The 19,413-nt window shown below is 41.3% G+C and overlaps 1 protein-coding gene across 2 annotated transcripts in view; it reads left to right on the top strand.

Annotated features, from left to right (window-relative positions):
- The window catches only part of PARVA (parvin alpha), a 90,482-nt gene that overhangs the window by 22,120 nt on the left and 48,949 nt on the right, over positions 1-19,413 (top strand). The window contains exon 2 of one of the 2 annotated variants that reach the window (XM_074955076.1): positions 8,397-8,466. The exons of the other annotated variant lie outside the window; for it this stretch is intronic. Coding sequence (XP_074811177.1) covers positions 8,397-8,466 — 70 coding nt within the window. The remainder of the gene's footprint in view (positions 1-8,396; positions 8,467-19,413) is intronic. 2 annotated transcript variants of the gene reach the window in all.

A 19,413-nucleotide genomic window follows, 5' to 3' on the forward strand; every position in this document is an offset into this window, starting at 1 on the left:
CACTTATTGTTTTAAGGTTAACTCACCATAGAAATCAGTATTAGATAAGATGAGGTCTATTTTCTTTCAGAGATATTATATCTGGTAGTGACTGAGAATCCAAATCAATATTTGAATTCACATTTATTACAGAAAATAATTAATAGTAATGTGGATTTTGCCATAATTTCATTCGAAATACAAAGCCAGCAGAAATTAATGTTTACTACTAATGTTCACACTGTTTAACATCAAAGCTTAGTAACTCAAGATATTATAAGTGATGATATCAAATATATTTCTTCCACTCCACCTAGAAAATGGTATCATTTTATTTATTACAATGCATTTTTAACCAAATAAAATAAGACTCTTTAAAGCAGTGTTGGGCTTTATTTGCTGTAAAAAAAACATTTTCACTAAGTGCTATGTAATGGCGCATTGTGCCTATAGGTTGCCAGTTCTAACCTGGCCATAGTAACCAAAACCATCTGAGGTCTGTATTTTTTGTTTGTATTAAATTAGTATGGTGGTATTGGGTTAGCCCCTATTAGATACATCATATAACTTTAATAATCTTCAGTAATTGGCCCCCGGTACTGAATGAGCATGGAAACCTCATCCTATCTGACCTACTTGAAGGTCAAGGTTGCAGCATATTAAGATAAGGGAACTTGTTCTGTTGCTCTCCATGCTATTCCTAGATTGTGGATAAACGGAGGACTTCAGTCTCCATAGCTGCTATTCTGGCACATTGCAAGGCACACACATTCAATAAAATAATTTAAAGGAAAAACTCTTTTGATTGTGCCAGCTGGCATCAGGGCATAAATGTTTATGAAGTCACCCCAGGACTTTAGAAAGTTCTTTTATTGTAAAAGCTTTGTGTACACTGAATACATATAACTGCTGATGCTTACACTAAAACATTGTTTTCTTATTGTTAAATAACTTTGTCTTGTGGATGGTAGAAGCGGAATTGTAGTGATCACCATTAAAAAGTCAGCATTTACGCACAATTACCATACAGTGGTATTGGAGATGCCACAGTTATTTTCTATTTTGAATATAGGGAAATACTGGCACATGTCAGATACCACTCTGTGGTAACTCTGGGCAAACATTCACAGGAAACTGGAAGTTAACAAATAGCAACTGCTGCAAGTGACAAACGGTAACCTTTACTTATCACATGACTATTTTCAGCCAATCTGAAACCAGGAAAGTCTAAATCTATATAATATGGTTTATTGAAAAGTGTAAATATTTTCACATTTTTACAGTTGAATAAAACTTATGTTGCATATTAGGGACCAAATTCTGCCTTCTGCTATGCTCTTGCCAGGGCAGTAGGATTGTTTAGGGGTGACCTGCAGTAGGATTTAGCCCTACAAATTCATTTGAGGAGAATATTTAAGACCGAATGAGACAGATTCTGCCCTGGGTAATGATGCATAGGACAAATTCAGTGAGAGTTCCATGGAGGAATCTAAGAGCCTAAGTTGGATCAGTATCTATTAATTCTATCCTGATCAAAGTTGTGCCACAAAAAGCATTGTTAAAAACATAAGAGTTTGAGAACTGCCTTTTTGATGCAAAGTGAACCTTGCCAAAAACTAATGTATCGTTTACAGGAAATTAGAAGTTAGAGAGGATGAGTCAGTCTACTTCAAGGCTAAACAGTTTCCATTGAACTTAAATAATGAATGCCAAGACCTAGAGACAAAACAGTCAGCTGCAACAGTTTTCCCTTCTTTGATTGTGTCTTCCATTCAGTCCATGCCATTCTCTTTAGGGGAGTCCTCTGTCCCTTTTACTTCACCAAGCATTAGGAGTGTAAACGTAGATCATTGTAAACTTTGGAGAAAAAAACAACATTCTATATATTGCTTTAGTGCCAGTTATCACAGAGTGCAGGTCAGCATGTGCAATTTTTGCCTCCAGGGCGTTCTTTTACAGGAACTTGCCACCAATTTTTGTAATATCTGTCTCCATAAAAGGACAGGAATAAATAAGTAATCTGCTTTAGCTTCACACTTAATTCTGAAAGGGCACAGGTCATTTATTTCCAGGCATGTACAAAGATCATGACATAATTGCTGAATTACAAAGCAACCAATGGGAATGTTGCATTTATACCAACTCTGAATAGTTCCTATTTGTAACAGTTTCTACATTTGTTCTGGTATTCAGGTTTACGAAACGAACACTTTTAGTGGTGTATTATGTTAATCTAACTCTTGATAGAAACTAGAGAGAAAATGGGCTTTTATATAAACACATTTTTTTAGATCCTTTTAATGCTGATTATTCACTTGGTGTACAGAGTGGTTCCATGGCCTTGTGAATAGTGCTTTGTATTGTCATAGACAAGACAGAGATTTGGAAAGAGGCTTTTGAGCACTGTGTGAAGGTGATAATCTCAGTCTCCAGGGAAGGAGAGGAAGAAGAGGTGGCTGCTTGTATTATCCTCTTATATTCCTCCCTGGCCAGTCCTTGAACAGACCTGCATTTCCTGAAATGAAAAGGGACTTAATTATTTAGGGTTCCTAGTCAAGCTACTTCTTATATCTGTATTGGGGCCTCCTGTGGCATTTTTCAACCTGATATAACTGTACATGTTCAAAAGATTAGGCCCTTGATGCTTCCAAGATCATACGTACCATACTCCTGGGGACATTCTGTGGCAAAAAATTAAAAATTCTGCGCACAATATTTAAAAATTCTGCACGTTTTATTTGTCATAAATAAATGCAGAGGCTCCAGCATGGCAGTGGGGAGCACAGGCCACTGGCTGTACGAAGGTGGGAGATCACTCTGTAGCCTCCCCACTCCCCAGGACAGGGACTCAGTGGTGAGGCTGCACCCGACCCTGACACAACACAAGACCTGGGCGTGCCCCAGAAACACCTTGAGGCCCTGCCCCTCTGTGCCAAGTGCACCAGGTGTGGGGCAGGCAGGCTCAACCAGGCAGGATCCAAGTGTGGAGGGGCTCAGTGTGGGGGGATCCAGGTGTGGGGTGAGAGGATTCTGTGTGGGACAATCTGGGTCCAAGCAGCTCAGTTGGGGGTCTAGGTGTGTGGGGGATCTGGATGCACAGAGGCTTGTTGTAGGGGGAGGGTTTCCAGGTGCAGGGACAATGGGACTCTGCAGGGGCTTCCAGCTGAAAGTGGTTGGGACTCAGCAGAGAGGTCTGAGTGCTGCAGAGTGGGGCTTGGTGGGGTGGGAGTCTGGGTGCAGCTAATTGGGGGTCAGTAGCATGGCGGTCTGCATGCAGGGGCTCAGGGTTGTGCAGGGGGGTGGGGCTCATCAGGGTGGGGATTTGAGTGAAGGGAGCTCAGTGGAGGGTGGTCTGGGTGCAGGGGTGGGGGTCTGGAGGCAAGGGGTCTGGGTGCAGGAGGGCTCCAGATGCAGGGGTTGAGGTTCAGTGGGCTGGGGTTCAGGTATGGAGGGCTAGGGGGATTCTGGATATACGAGATGAGGCTTGGTGGGGGTGTCTGGGTATGGGAGGTCCAGATGCACGGGTGTTGGGCAGATGGGGGAACAGCTCCCTGTACAGAGACCACTTCGTCTGCAGCTGAGGAGCGATGAGGGCAGGAAGCAGGGGAGGATGCTGAACTTCCTGCATCTGGGGGAGGTTTCTAGGGGTGAGTCTGACACAGCCCCAGCCACTCCTTGCAGGGGAAGAGGAAATCCCGTCCTCTCCTGCCTCCAGCCCACCCAGGACTAGTAGCTGATCCCAGCTCAGGGTAGGAGCCACTGACTGGTGGTGTCCCCAACCCTGCAGTGATTTACCTCTCCACTGGCTGCTCCGGGTGCCTGAAACAATGTACCTGCACAGCTAGGGAGTGGTGCTTGACTGCTCTTGCAGCTTCCCTTTGCTTCCCAGTCAGAAAGCCATTTTTCTGCCAGGAAGCAAAGAAATCTGTGGGAGACATTAATTCTGCACACATGCAGTGGCGCAGAATTCCCCCAGGAGTAATACAAGGAGCAGGGCTTGATGCGTGTGTGTGTGAGAGAGCGCGAGAGAGAAGAGACCCACAACTTTGAAGCTACTTCTGGCTATGCTGTGAGTGAGTTCATGAAGCTCTAAGCAAATCTTGTGTACACTGCAGGGTTGTGTTCTTGTGAAGTTGGCCATAGCTTTATGTGAGATTTGGGTTGAATAATCTTAATTTAATTTAAAAGAGCAGTTCAAAGCTTGCTTAAATAGAGAGCAGCCAGCCCTGGATTTGAGATCCTCAGGGGGAAGAAGCTTTATTTATTTATTTTATTGTATGAAAACACTTTTCACATTTTCAAAGCCAGCTAGGGGGTTTAGCCACATTAATTTTAATGGGACTTGGATTTCAAAATCCCAACCTATATTTCTAAAATGAGCCCATTTTATATACCCTGCTAACTAACTACATACGGGGCCAGATTCACTCCCATGGATGCAAATGGCAACCTCCTGTGCCGACAGGGGAAGCATCCCCCCTGCAAATTCCACTTGAGAAGGCAGCCTTCAATTCTAGCCAAGGCTCCATAGGAGTCTCATTGGCAGAAGTGCCCTTGAAAGAGTAATTGAATAAATACATCTCTCAGTTGCTCTGGCCCTGCCCACTTTGTGGGGTGTGTCAGCAAGCTCCAGACAGAGTCAGGGTAGGGGTTTGCTGGAGGCTTGTGACACTTCCCCCTCCAGCCATACTTTCGGCCATCAGACATAGAATTGGGACCTTGAATTGGGCCAACTGGCTACTTTTGTCAGAAGATTCTTTTCATAATAAGCAACAGCACTCATGGAGCGCAATAATTATTAATGGGAATTATTGTCCTGTTTGGAATATTTTCACAGGAGAGAATACTCATTTCTGTCTCTAAAGTAAGAAGGCTGGTCACATGCTCACAATTCAGTTTAAGTCAATCGTTCTTCTAACAGCCGCCAGTTTTCACTGAAGTCTTTCACCAGCAGCACAATTTGGGTATCAAATCTATTTTGTTTGTCAATTGAATTTTTACAGTATGTAACAATTGAGGGTTAAACTCATTGACATACACTTTAAACTTTTTATATATAAAAGTTAATATATAACATTCCTTTTGTGCCATACAGTATCTAATTAGTCAAATTACACTATGATTTACATTTCTTGGTATTAAATTAATCTTTCACTTTAGAGCAGTGAGTATCTTTCTGATTTCAGATAGTTTGAGGTCATGGGGTAGTGAGGAGGACATAGGTTCAGCATAGAGAACACCAGACCTGGAATGAGGTTCTGCATCCTATTGTTGGCTCTGCCACTAAATTGACATATAATTGTGGGCACTTAACCAGTCTGTGCCTCCGTTTCCAGATATATAATATGGGAATGAGAATGCGTATTCACCTTTGTGAAGCACTTTTGGCTCTACAGATGAAAAATGCTAAATATTATTGTAAGAGTATTGTTCTAGGATTAAAGAGTGGACGTAGCTCAAGAAATGCTTTGTAAATCCAGGAATTTTGTTTTGGGCCAAATTGAAAATGGTAACCTTAACACCCAGTGTTAGTGTCTGCCAGGATTTAAGTCTAAAGAGTTTGAGTATGTAAGTTAAGGCTTTGTAGAATGATGTTAGAGTGTATGAACTTGTCATTCAGCATGTGTTTGCATTATTCCAGTAGAATGGTGTTAACTAAAATTCAGCAGTTGTCTGACATGTATGTAATGGTTTCTATCAGTGAATTTTACCTTCCAGAGAATGAAGGCAGATTACTAGAAAATAAGTTTTAAACAATTCTTTCTCTCAGAGATACAGAATTATTAGAAGGTTTTTGAACTTCTGCTATGTACATGATGCTATTCCACCAGGAGATGCTGTAAGAGACTCCGTGCTGATTTAGAGAGAATGAGGTCTACTCTTCATTCCCCAAAATCAATGTTAGTTATGAGTTGTGAGGAGGGGTTCAAATTAGGTACAACAAGCAATTAGAATGCCTTCATTGTGTTATCAAGAAAGGCATAATAAGTATATTGTTATACTGTAACATTTTGTACTTCAGAATTAGAATAACTCTGAAAAAGTTCATCCCGGTAAATCTTATGTTCCATAGGAGGAATTTTATCCTTTTGGTGAGTGACTTACAATGATTGTTTTGTAATGCAATATTGTTTATACTGTAAATCTCTTAAATTTTGCTGGGCCTGTAAATAGTTTTATAATTGATGCTTACCAGCTAGCCTTAATTGTTTCAATGTGATCAATATAAGTTTTAAATGTGAATCTAACTTTTTAACCCTATTAATCATAAAACTGTCTGAGACAGCTTGTGTACAGTAACTCCTATTTTTTCCCCCTATCGTGAGTCATGAGCATATGCTAAGTGATTTCTAAAAGGAAAAAGAAATAAATAAAACCCAATACTTCCTCCTTCTAACAGTTTTTTGGAAACTAAAAATCTGTCATGTTCCAATGGTCTTTTATATAATGGCATCAATGAAAATGAGACTCTCAGACTGTAGTAGTGTTTAAAAGGAGTTTATCAACACATGCTGAATTGTGGAGGTGGAAGAATTTGTTGGAGCAGTGGGTTTGGAAACGTGTATGCTCTACCTAGAAATTAGATATAGCAGTGCTTCTGTTTAAAGTGCTCATGGAATTAAAACCAGAAACCAAGTGAATATGAAAATCCCCTGTTGTTTACTCTTAAAGAAAAACTCCAGCTCTGCTTAGTCTTTTTTTGCTTAATCTTTTCTCCTTCCAAAAATATTTTTAGAATGAAATTAAAAAGACTGAAAAAGAAGTATTTCAATTTTCTAGTTCAATAAATTATTTTTTTCACCCTGTCATTAAAATTTGAGGGGTGGGAGAGGAACCTATGGAGCCAAATCCTGTTCTCAGTTACAGTCAGGCAACATGGGATTGCACAGCTGTAACAAAGACCAATATTTAACCCCCTCCATGCACAGTTACTGTAAAGTATGCCTTGTGAAAAGCAGCCACTGTGTACTGGTGAGTGTCTGTTTACAAAAGTGTCTTTTGGCTTTGATGTAACACACACAGCATCTGTTGTGTTGTTTGCAGAAGGCAAATGGGCACATTTAACACATGTAAACTGGCCATATATAATACTGTTTAACTCTCACATGACTCTGGGTTGTGCCTGTTCTACTCTGAAGCTAATGTTCAGTAGACTTCCACTGAAGTCAGTGTTGGCTAGCACAGCCTTGGGGCTTACATCTTCAAGGTAGACTTTTAATTATTTCTGACAATACCTTTGTGATGTGTATAAGTATTATTCCCATTTTACATGTGGGGAATCTGAAACACAATGACCTGTTTCTTGGGACACCGCTTAAGTCTATGAAAGAGCCAGCCCTAGAGCTCAGGTGTTTCTACCGCAGAGTATGTCTCTACGCGGTCGGTGTGATGGCAGATGTCGGCATTCCTGAGCCAGTTTTGATCAAGCTGGCTCGCTAAAAATAGCAGCGAAGCTGCAGCAGCACAGGCAGTGGCATCGGCTAGCTACTCTAAGTACATACCCTGGGTCCCAGGCAGGTATGTACTCAGACTGCTCGCCAGTCCTGCTGCCCACGGCTTCATAGCTATTTTTAGAGAGCTAGGTTGATCAGAGCTAGTTAAGGGCATTCCTACACGTAGTGTAATCACAGTTGCAATGTAGGCATACCCTCAGTCCTATGTTCAGTATGCTAGATTACACTGCCTCTTGAATATTTAAAGTACTATCTCTCTCTCCCCTTTTCTTACCTTCTTCCTCCATTCTCTTCTCCCAAGTAATTTTAATTCTTGCTTTGCTCATTTTCCTATGGGGCGCTTTTCTTGTTTACGTGCACATCCATCTAATGCCAAAAGAATAAAGAGCTGATGGATTTTGAAAAGGTAAGGAATTGTAGAAACCACAACAAAAGACTGGGCTGAGATTTGTTACTTTTTTTTACTTTCTTGTGACCCTACTTTGACTTCTGAAATTAATTTTTTTTAAATCATTTAGTTTTTCAAGGCCTGTTTCTTTATCGACTGAAGCATATAATTTTACTCACATGGGTAAAAGCTGTGTCCTTAAACCTTTCCAGGATCAGGTCCTTAGTTTTTAAGTGGATTATGAGACCAGAAAAAAACAAAACCACCCCAAAAACCAAATGTAGAACTGATTGATAGAAACTTACAGAAGAGCCTAGAGACTTTTTGTAGAAAATGTTACATATAAATGTTGCTCGCTAGCCCAGATCTACGGAGTATAAAAAGAGAGACTGATTTTCCCTGCACGCTGAATCTGTTGTGTCTCAGGAGCTCTAACATTTATCAGTTTAAAAATGAATTGTGTATAGACAAATGCATGCTACATGATTCCCCATTTTACTCAAGGAGTTAACAGTCTGGAGCTGTGCTTGATGAACCAGATGGTCTTTAACAGTAACATTGTTCATATTGTTTAGATTATCCTGTTGCAAGTACAGCGCCTCGTTTACCTTTTATGGAAGAAAGTGTGGAAAATTGACCACAGATGTAAGTAACCAAGAATGATGTCTGAGGCAATTCTTACCAGGCCTCCCTCTCTAACACGCCTGATCCTGCAGATAAAAATAAATAGAGAAATGTGAGGCAGCATGAGAAACATCTAGTGTTACCTATTTAAGTATTTAATTTGAGCTCTGTGAGCTACTAAAATCTTTATTTTTTTTAAACTGAGACGTCTTCATATTGGATTAGTTTCAGTCATACAATGTAGGCTGCCTGAATGTATATTTTATCCAGGTACTAAATAGCACATAATTATATATTTTTTTCCATCCTGTTTAAAAAGGGAGGAGGAGAAGCCAAATACGCTGACCTCAAACAGTTTCTGACCCAGAAATCTTCCTGAAGAGATTGGCGCCCATTTTGTGCTGTAATGAGAGAGTGTGCAATCCCCCTTAATATTGATTTGATTGGTATCATAAGCAAAGGCTGTGCCAAGTTAATTAGAGCTAGTCCATTGTTACTCCTAATAATGTATGACTGAGTTTGTGCCGTGTCTTGAAAGGCAATCCCAGATAGAAATAAACTTTTTTTAGACAAGTATCTCTTTTGTGCTGTATCTGGAATTGGAAGGCACAGTGCTTAAACAGAACAAAGGAAAATCGCCACAAATGAAAGCAATAAACCCTGTTTTATAAAGTCCTTTTATTTCCTATCACTTTTGTGTCTCTCCCTCATTTCCTTCCTCTTATTAGGAGCTGCTGTCAAACGGCATTTACCTCTGGCAAGTGGTTCCCTTCGGAGCTCTAAAGCTGACACCACTGCATTTGCATGCAGGTGCTACTGCAATAGAGTGCAGCCCCTCTTGCCGCATGCCCCCTGGGAGCAGAGAGGGCCATAAACCCATTCATCACTTGTAGACCCAGAAACTGAAAAACTCCAATTTGTTTTTATAAATTAAATGTCTTGGCTTGTATCCCTTTAGCCTATGGTTGAAAACAAGATGGCAGCTTTCTTTGACCTTGTTGACAGCGACACTCTCCTTTATTACACCTAGACTTAAATAAAAGATATTAGAAGTGTTTCCTATCTCAGTCAGTGCTTTTGATCTTCATTCTGAGAACACATTGAGCCTTTGTTACATAAGTGAAACTTCAATGACTTACAGATGCGTAGAGTAGCCGATCGTGGAACTTGGCCCCATAGCTCTAACACTGTGAAATTGCCACATATATAATTAATACAAATTGTAATTAAAAATTACAAGAAATATCCATTATACTGAAGGAATATCAGGAAGTTTGAGATTAAACTCCAAACTCTGCAATATAAGTTACTAACATTAAAAACAAGAGAGTTAGCAATTTTCCCTGTGGAGAAGAAAATAGGCTTTTACCTTTCAGATAGAAAATACAGCAATAAATGCCTTTTTAAAATGCTGCTAAATTGCACACTATAGAGAGTTAGTATGCCCGTCTCTAATACTTGTAGATCACAAGTAAAGTTCTTGTAAGTTCTTGTAGATTACAAGTAAAAATAAGTTTTAGACTTGAATGGCAGCATGGTTTAATGGACTAAAGCATGGGTCTGGGAGCCAGGAACTCCTAAATTCTAATCCTTCTCTCATGTGGGGTACTGGGAAAATCCTCTGTCTGTTGTCCACATCTGTAAAATGGGTGTTGTGACAAATCCCTACATCAAAGTGATATTGTGAGGCTTAGATTGTAGTTCTACTATGAAAAGTGACCTTGTACAAGTGGCAAAGAGTCCTGTGGCACCTTATAGACTAACAGATGTATTGGAGCATAAGCTTTCATGGGTGAATACCCACTTCTTCAGATGCATGTAGTGGAAATTTCCAGGGGCAGGTATAAATACGCAAGCAAGAAACAGGCTAGGGATAACGAGGTTAGTTCAATCAGGGAGGATGAGGCCCTCTTTTAGCAGTTGAAGTGTGAACACCAAGGGAGGAGAAACTGCTTTTGTAGTTGGCTTTGTTTAATCCTGAGCTGATGGTGTCAAATTTGCAAATGAACTGAAGCTCAGCAGTTTCTCTTTGAAGTCTGGTCCTGAAGTTTTTTTGCTGCAGAATGGCTACCTTTAAATCTGCTATTGTGTGTCCAGGGAGATTGAAGTGTTCTCCTACAGGTTTTTGTATATTGCCATTCCTAATATCTGACTTGTGTCCATTTATCCTTTTACGTAGGGACTGTCCAGTTTGGCCGATGTACATAGCAGAGGGGCATTACTGGCATGTGATGGTGTATATTACATTGGTGGACGTGCAGGTGAATGAACCGGTGATGGTGTGGCTGGTCTGGTTAGGTCCTGTGATGGTGTCGCTGGTTTAGATATGTGAGCAGAGTTGGCATCGAGGTTTGTTGCATGAATTGGTTCCTGAGCTAGAGTTACTACGGTGCGGTGTGTCGTTGCTGGTGAGAATATGCTTCAGGGTGGTGGGTTGTCTGTGGGTGAGGCCTGGCCTGCCTCCCAAGGCCTGTGAAAGTGAGGGATCGTTGTCCAGGATGGATTGTAGATCACTGGTGGTGCGTTTGAGAGGTTTTAGCTGAGGACTGTATGTGATGGCCAGTGGAGTTCTGTTGGTTTCTGTCTTGGGCTTGTCTTGCAGCAGGAGGCTTCTGGGTACACGTCTGGCTCTGTTGATCTGTTCCTTATTTCCTCGTGCAGGTATCTTTGCCGCTTTTACAGATCCAGACTAACACGGCTACCCCTCTGATACTTGTAAAAGTGGTGTTTCCATACACAACAGATCAGCTGCCCTCCGAGCATACCCAGATTCATATCTGCTTACTTCAGTGACAAAAATGATGATTTAGTTTTCTACTCCTGCTAGCACTGCAGAACCACTACAGCTATGGGAGACGGAGTTTGATGCAATTCTGGCTAATATATCATCAACCGACTTCTTTACTAACTTAATACTTCCGGGAAAAATTCTACCCTCTGTTATCTGTGAAACCCCTTTGAAGCCAATAGGATTGCTGAAGTGAAATTGAGGGCAGGATATGGCTGGCAGATTCTTTATTACTACTAAAGATGGACAAGCCAGAATGAAAACAGCTAACTTTAGTGATCCCTGGTTGAGTTTGGAGAGCTGGCCATTAAAAAAATTAAAATCAGCTAGTTAATATTTGTGCAACCTTTCGCAGTAGTACATTATAAAATCTGATAAGCAGAGATGGTTTCAAAACAAAACCCCAGATCTGTCCGTATTGTCATAATTACCAGAGAAAAGTACAGACAACTGGATTTTGTGCTTGGACTGGGTATTCTTCATGACAGTTGTGCAAGGCTGATATCTTTCTCCTGCTTTTTAACTCATTCAAACTAGTGTTGTCAGAAAAGATTGGAATCAGTCCAGGGTTTTGGGTGTTCTGGTTTTAATTTCTTAGACCTGGAAGTGTAGTGAATTTTAATGCAGGGTTTTGCAAGGTTTGGCACAAAGTTCCTGTAATTTAATCTGGATTCCTGGTAGGTAATTAATTTTTTTTTTTTTAATCATGTAGCTCCAGAAGGATGGCAGCAGGAGAGAAATTTTCTTTTACAACCAGCCCATAGGAGTCTCCTGCTGGTCCATTGAGTATAGGAAAGTTTTAGTGGACTGCATACCTAAGAAAATAAATCACCTTTGTTATCTAGAGCTGACAGGTGAGAGGATGAACAGAGAATAACTGTAGTTAGCACCGCCTTATGGAGCCATTGCTACGTACACCAAACTTTCTCAGATATTTGGTAGCATGCCAGGTATACAACAAGCTCAGGGGCAAGTGCTGAAGGCATCTTAGCTTCTAGACCAGGGGCAGGCAAACGTTTTGGCCTGAGGGCCACATCGGGTTTCCAAAATTGTATGGAGGGCCGGTTAGGGGAGGCTGTGTCTCCCCAAACAGCCAGGCGTGGCCCGGCCCCTTCCTCCTATCCGACCCCCCCTGCTTCTTGCCCCCTGACGGCTCCCCTGGGAATCCTGCCCCAGCCAACTCCCCTGTTTCCTGTCCTCTGATGGCCCCCCCTGGACCCATGCCCCATCCACCACCCCTTGTTCCCTGACCACCCCCGGACTCCCCACCCCTGACTGCCCCCTGCCGCCCCATCCAAGCCCCCCTCATTCCCAATTCCCTCCCCCCGGGGCCCCTGCCCCATCCAGCCCTCCTGTTCCCCGCCCTCTGACCACCCCGACCACTATCCACACCCCTGCCCCCTGACCACCACCCCAAACTCCCCTGCCCTCTTACTGTGCTGCCTGGAGCACTAATGGCTGGCTGCGCCACCCAGAGCACCGGTTCAGGCCGGGGCTCTGCGACTGTGCTGCCTGGATGCCCAGAGCATTGCGTCGGCGGCACAGCGCGCTGAGGCTGAGTGGGAGAGGGAACAGCAGGGGAGAGGGCCAGGGGCTAGCCTCCTGGGCCAGAGGCTCAGGGGCCAGGCAGGAGGGTCCTGCGGGCCGGATGTGGCCCGCAGGCCGGAGTTTGCCCACCTCTGTTCTAGGTCATGTAGACACTAGCGTCTGGTGGGTTCACAATAAGTATCATCACACAGCTCAATTGAAAGGATTTTAATTTACTAGGACTGGCAGAAAAGAAAGGGGAAAGATAGTCTCTCAGTATGATGGCTTCGTCAGTTACAACTGAAGATCAACACAGTACTTACTTACTCTGTCTCTAGAGAATTGTTCAATTGGAGGGTTAGAAAGATAATAACCTGCACAGCACAGTCATAGTAAAGGAAATTGCTTAATTTTTTTCCTTGTTTTGTGACGTCCTGCTTCCCTCATGCCTAGTCCACAAAGGAAGGGGAATGATGTTAAAACTAGAGATGGGCCCAAACTGGTAACGTTTCTCGAAACTCTTGTACTAGACTTTGATGGTTTAAATAAAATAGAACTCAGGAGCTGAACCGTACCAGGTCTGGCAAAATCTATGAATGAGGCTTTCCAAAACAAAGAGTACCTGCTTTGCTTATTATGGGTGATAGGTTAACGCTTCATGCTTTTTTTGAATTCCTAACCTCCTCCTCCCTGAACGTGGTGGTTCGGACCAAATGGATATAGATCTGAATCTGCCCCTGGTTTTACAGAATCAAATCCCAGCTTATAAGCTTTAGAAAAAAAAGAAATTTCTTAGCTCAGCTCTCTGCAAAATATGTTCTTTTTGGCCTTGAGGTTCCAGAACTGAATCATTCACTTTTTCAATAAACTAAATGTACCTATTGATCTTTTTAAAGATCTGTGCTCTGAACCCTGGTATAAAACTTTTTGGGCTTGGAGTTCAATATTCAAATACCTACAACAAGTATCCGTTTTATACTGACAGGTTTCAGAGTAGCAGCTGTGTTAGTCTGTATTCGCAAAAAGAAAAGGAGTACTTGTGGCACCTTAGAGACTAACAAAAAAGGAGCACTTGTGGCACCGTAGAGACTAACAAATTTGTAAGTCTCTAAGGTGCCACAAGTACTCCTTTTCTTTTTACGTTTTATACTGTGTGTCATAGGGTCATCCTTCTATCTTCCTAATCCCAAATGTACACGACATCGGTTAAAAAGCATGATAAACTTATGAAAACAGCCAAACTGGCTCCATAAAGCATCTATAGAACGCTCCAAAAGTCAAGGTAATTCTTGATTCAGAGTTGCCTTAGTGAGAGTTAAGCGCTAGGTCTGGTAGAAAGGAAAGCAGCATTATATATATTTACCACATAATCTAAAAAGCCACTTGTGCTTATTTTTACTCAAACTGGTAACAAAATATTCTCTCTGCACATGACTCAAGAGAGAAACTTTGTTTTACTAGTTTCTATCTTGTATTCTGGTGGTTTTTCTTCAAAAGTTCTGCGACTCTAAATTTAAACTTGGGAATGCAAGCCCTCCTGGAGAGGCACTGTGGCCTCATGGATAATGCACTTGACTGGAGCTCAAAAGGAGACCTGGGTTCTATTTCTATCTCTGCCACTCGCCTGCTGGGTAATCTTGGGCAAGGTACTTCACTGCTTAGTCAATTTTCCTATCTGTAAAGTGGGGATAATAATATTTACCTTCCTTTGTAAAGTGCTTTGAGATCTGAAGATGATAAGAGCTATGTGGTGGAATTATTTTATTTTTAAAATATTGTAGAATATAGGAAAGAGATCTTTTGTATTTTTGGTATCCTGTAAAAATGAAAAGATTTTTTTTTCCTTTCAGAATTACCTTTTCACAAACTATGCCACTATTGGTAGAAGCCTGTTTTCATGGCTAAGACTATAATGAAAGCCATCTACCAGCTAGGGTTCCAGGAATAACCTACACATCTGCTGCAATCAGCCAAAAACATAGAGACTGTTATTGAGATGAGTGGTTTTGGTTAATATGCATCATGAAGCAGAAAAAATTATGCCTATATATTTCAGGGCAGAGGTAATTCTCAAGAAATTGTGTGTAGAGAGAAATAATGTATGGTTAGGGAATAAAAATGTAAGCCTTGAACTTCCTATCCTGAATATATAAATCACTGCAAGTTTTAAAGCTCTTGCATGACTCATATAGAGAGGTCATTGACCAAATTTGCTGATGCAGGCAGGATGAAACAAATTTGGCTACATTTTTATGATTTTTTTTCCTGCTGCTGTTAGCTTTTTTTATTTACCCAAAGTAATACAATTTTCCAGAAAACTGTAGCAATTCTGACATATGGAACTGCTAACCAATTCACTGTCTAGGTGCATAACTGTATGGGAACAGTGGTTGTCAGTAAATTGCTTAATGTGTGACAGGAAAGTAGTCTCTCACAGGAAACTTATTGCCAGCTAGGTAATATTCTAGAGAGAGAGTGAGAGAGAACAAAAAAGAAGTGGAGTATATAATGCAGTTTAGCAGATAGGATCCTGAGATGATGGAAATTGGAGTCCAAGTTAAGTAACAAAGAGACAAAGGGAAGACAGAGAGAAAGTAACAAGAAAGGGACAAGAAACGAAAGATGGTCTTGTTCAAATACAAGTCAAAGGGTCAAGAGGCTTAGGCTCTATTCCTGGCAGTGTCACACAGACCCTGGGCCTGATTATGACCTCACTTACACCGGTGTAAATCAGGAGTAATTACACTGTAATTTTTCACCTGTGGAAGTGAGATCGTAATCTGTAACACTGAGCAAATTACCTAGTGCCAGATTCTGCTAGATATACTCTCAGTGAATAGTACCTTACTTCGCAAGTGGCCCTATTGAAATCAATAGAAACTATAACACTGGAGGAAGATACTACTAATATGAGTAAGGGTGGCAGTATCTGGCAGTTAACCTCTTTAGGACTGATTCTGATCTCCAGACTAGTTTTACACCATTGGAACTCTGTTGACTTAAGTGTACTTTCTCTTCCTTTCTACTGGCATTAGTAAGGGCGGAGTCAAGCCCTTTGTGCCTCAGTTTCCTTACCTATGAAACAGTGATAATTCTAGACTACTTCATTACTCAATATAAGTATATCTGGTTAGTCAAGCTTTAGACCAACACATAATCTGATTTAATAGCGGGCAATGGGAGTTACTGGTTTGGAGGGGGGAGTTATATTGTTGAGCATTTCAAGTTGAAAAGCTTATGAATGGATTTTTTTGGTAAGGACTGGGAGTATCTCTATGGATGTAAGTCACCTAGAGACGTGAATATAAATATAATAACAAATGTGATTCTTTCATCCTGTGTGTTGCGACTCCCCAAGCTGCTTGCAAGATGAAAGTTGGTGGTCTTGTCATATATTTATTCACACTTGGACCTTTTGCAAGAGGCACAACAAATAACAATTTCATAGCTGTGGATTTGTCAACCTACTGAGAGTCTGTCTCTTAATCTGAAGTCATTTTTGATATGAGTGAATCATGTTGTGTTAGTGGTAATTTATTTTAGTAGACAATATAATGATAAATTAAACAGTTAAAAAGTCACCAGAACCAGATGGTATTCACCCAAGTGTTCTGAAGGAACTCAAATATGAGAACTACTAACTTTGGTATGTAACCTGTTGCTTAAATCAGCTTCTGTACCAGATGAGTGGTGGATAGCTAATGTAATGCCAGTTTTTTTAAAAGGCTCCAGAGATGATCCTGGCAGCTACCGGCTGTTAAGACTAACTTCAGTACCAAGAAAATTGGTTGAAACTACAGTAAAGAACAGAATTATCAGACACATAGATGAACATGCTGTGTCGGGGAAGAGTCAACACAGCTTTTGTAAAGGGAAATCATGCATCACCAAACTCTTAGAATTCCTTGAGAGGATCAACAAACATGTAGACAAGAGTGATCCAGTGGATATAGTGTACTTGGACTTTTTCGGAAAGCCTTTGACAAGGTCTCTCACCAAAGGCTCTTAAGCACAGTAAGCAATCCTGGGATAAGACGGAAGGTCCTGTCATGGATCAGTAATTGGTTACAAGATAGGAAACAAAGGGTAGGAATAACTGGTCAGTTTTTGTATGGGAGAGAGGTAAATAGCAGGATCCCCCAAGGATTTGTGCTAGAACCAGTGCTGTTCAACATATTCATAAATGATCTTAAAAAGAGGTAAACAGTAAGGTGGCTAAGTTTGCAGATGATACAAAATTAGTCAAGACAGTTAAGTCCAAAGCTGACTGCAGAGTGTTACAAAGGGAGCTCACTGTGTGACTGGACAACAAGATGGCAGATGAAATTCAGTGTTGATAAATATAAAGTGGAAAACATAATCCCCACTATACATACAAAATCAACTTTTACCACGCAAGAAAGAGATCTAGGAGTCATTGTGGATAGTTCTCTGAAAACATCTGCTCAGTGAGCAGCAGCAGTCAAAAAAGCTAACAATGTTAGGAACCATTAAGAAAGGGATAGATAATAAAACACAAAATATCGTAATGCCACTATATAAATCCATGGTATGGCCACACCTTGAATGGAGTTCTGATTGCCCCATCCCTAAAAAGATATATTAGAATTGGAAAAACATACAGAGAAGGGCAACAAAAATGAATAGGGGTATGGAACAGCTTCCCTATGAGGAGAGATTAAAAAGACTGGGACTGTTCATCTTAGAAAAGAGATGAATAAGGGGAGAAATGATAAAGGTCTATAAAACCATGACCGATGTGGAGAAAGTGAATAAGGAAGTGTTATTTACTCCTTCCCATAACACAAGAATGAAGGGGGTCACCCAATGAAATGAACAGGCAGCAGATGTGAAAATAAAAAACCAGCACAACACACAAGAAGTTATTCCTGCAAGAGTGCACCGTCAACCTGCGGAACTTGTTGGCAGGGGATGTTGAGAAGGCCAAAAGTATAAGTGGGTTCAAAAAATTGTTAGGTAAGTTCATGGAGGATAGGTCCATCAATGGCTAATAGCCAAGATGGTCAGAAACCAGGACTGGACGATAGGGGATGGATCACTCTAAATTGCCCTGTTTTGTTCATTCCTTCTGAAGTATCTGGCATCAGCCACTGTTGGAAGACAGGATACTGGGCTAGATGGACGCTGGTCTGATCCGGTATGGCCATTCTGTTGTTCTTAATGTTTTGCTGTCCTGAGCTTCAGTCCTCTAGAATTGCTGAGCTTGAATGATACTTGCCAATGTAACACTTGTCACTTGCCCTACATTTTCTTTGAAGATTTATTATATTTGCACTTCTAAAAATACAACCCTGACAATTGTCCACTCCTTTTTGCAAAATGCTAGTCTGTTTCAGTATGATTCATGTGTGGATTTTACCCTTTGTTAAGGTTCCCAGTGAAAATGAGTTTTTCCAAAGTCCTCAGTGTTGGCCTGACTTTTCTCCCATTGAAATCTGAGTTTTGTTGAGAGCTTTTGAAAATGCCACCCTATAATTTCACTCTTAGCTATTGCTAAGAGAATTTTGAATATCTAGCGCATTGTGTTTTCTAGGCCAGATTCTTGACCGTGGTTAAGGGCCCTTTGCACTGGCTGCTAGAGTGGTGCAAAATGATTTTAAACCAACCCTACTGGAACTCATAAAACCACCATGGCAGGTTTTACACCATCTGCTCCGCCACTCTCCCCGGGAGAGAGGATGTGTTAGCTGCAAGAAGAGATATTCCAGGGTGTGGAGCTGGAGGGCACAGCACTCTACGGTCAGCAGAGCAGGTTCTAGGAGACCACTGAAGCAGCTTTCTTTATGAAAGGATCATTTTAGCCTCTGTCAACCTCAGGACTGGGGGAGGCAGGGCAGTGGTGTAGAGCCCTCACCATAGTTACACTGAGCATGAGTTCTGGCCCATTATCTCTCTCTCTCTGGGTTCTTATATCACAGTAATTTTGCTTCTCCTTATTCATACAGTGTGTATTCTTTTTTTCCCTGACAAGATTCCTGTCTTTTTCCATTCAAGTAGATTAGATTCAGATATTTTTAAGTGAATCTGCATCCTTTTGTGATCTACGCACCCTTAAAATGCCTCAAGGGGAGTTTGACAGACACAATACATGTGTGGGACTTAGAGACTATAAGAAATAGCCTGACTGGCTTTTACTTTAAAAACAACAGCAGCTTCTCTTACATTATTCTGTTGCATTTTAATTACCACACTCTGTAACACTATATTGTTAAGAAAAGTATCATCCTCCAGGGTGCAGCAGTAGGCATGCCTGGGAGTATGTAGAGTATGGGGGACTTTCCACCAGTTTTTCCACCAGACTTTCCACCAGTTTGCCACCTTCAGTCCTGGTGGCAAGTTGCAGGGCTCCTAATAAAAATTAGAGAAACCTCAAGGCTTCTTAACATTCACTTGCAGTAACTTCTACGAAATAGTGAGACAGATAGTGTGGCTTAGTGGAGAGGGCAATGGCCTGGGGTTCAGTTCCTGCCTGTACCAGTGGTGTTTTGGTGGCCTTGGGCAAGTCCTTTCACCACTCTGTGTCTCAGTCTCCCCATCTGTAAAATGGAAATATTGGTACTTTGACTTCCTTTGAGATCTATGGATGAACAAGTGCTTTATAACAGCTAGGTATAGATAGATGCTGATGCCTC

Source organism: Natator depressus, chromosome 6, assembly GCF_965152275.1.
Source record: "Natator depressus isolate rNatDep1 chromosome 6, rNatDep2.hap1, whole genome shotgun sequence".
Classification (NCBI taxonomy): domain Eukaryota; kingdom Metazoa; phylum Chordata; order Testudines; family Cheloniidae; genus Natator; species Natator depressus.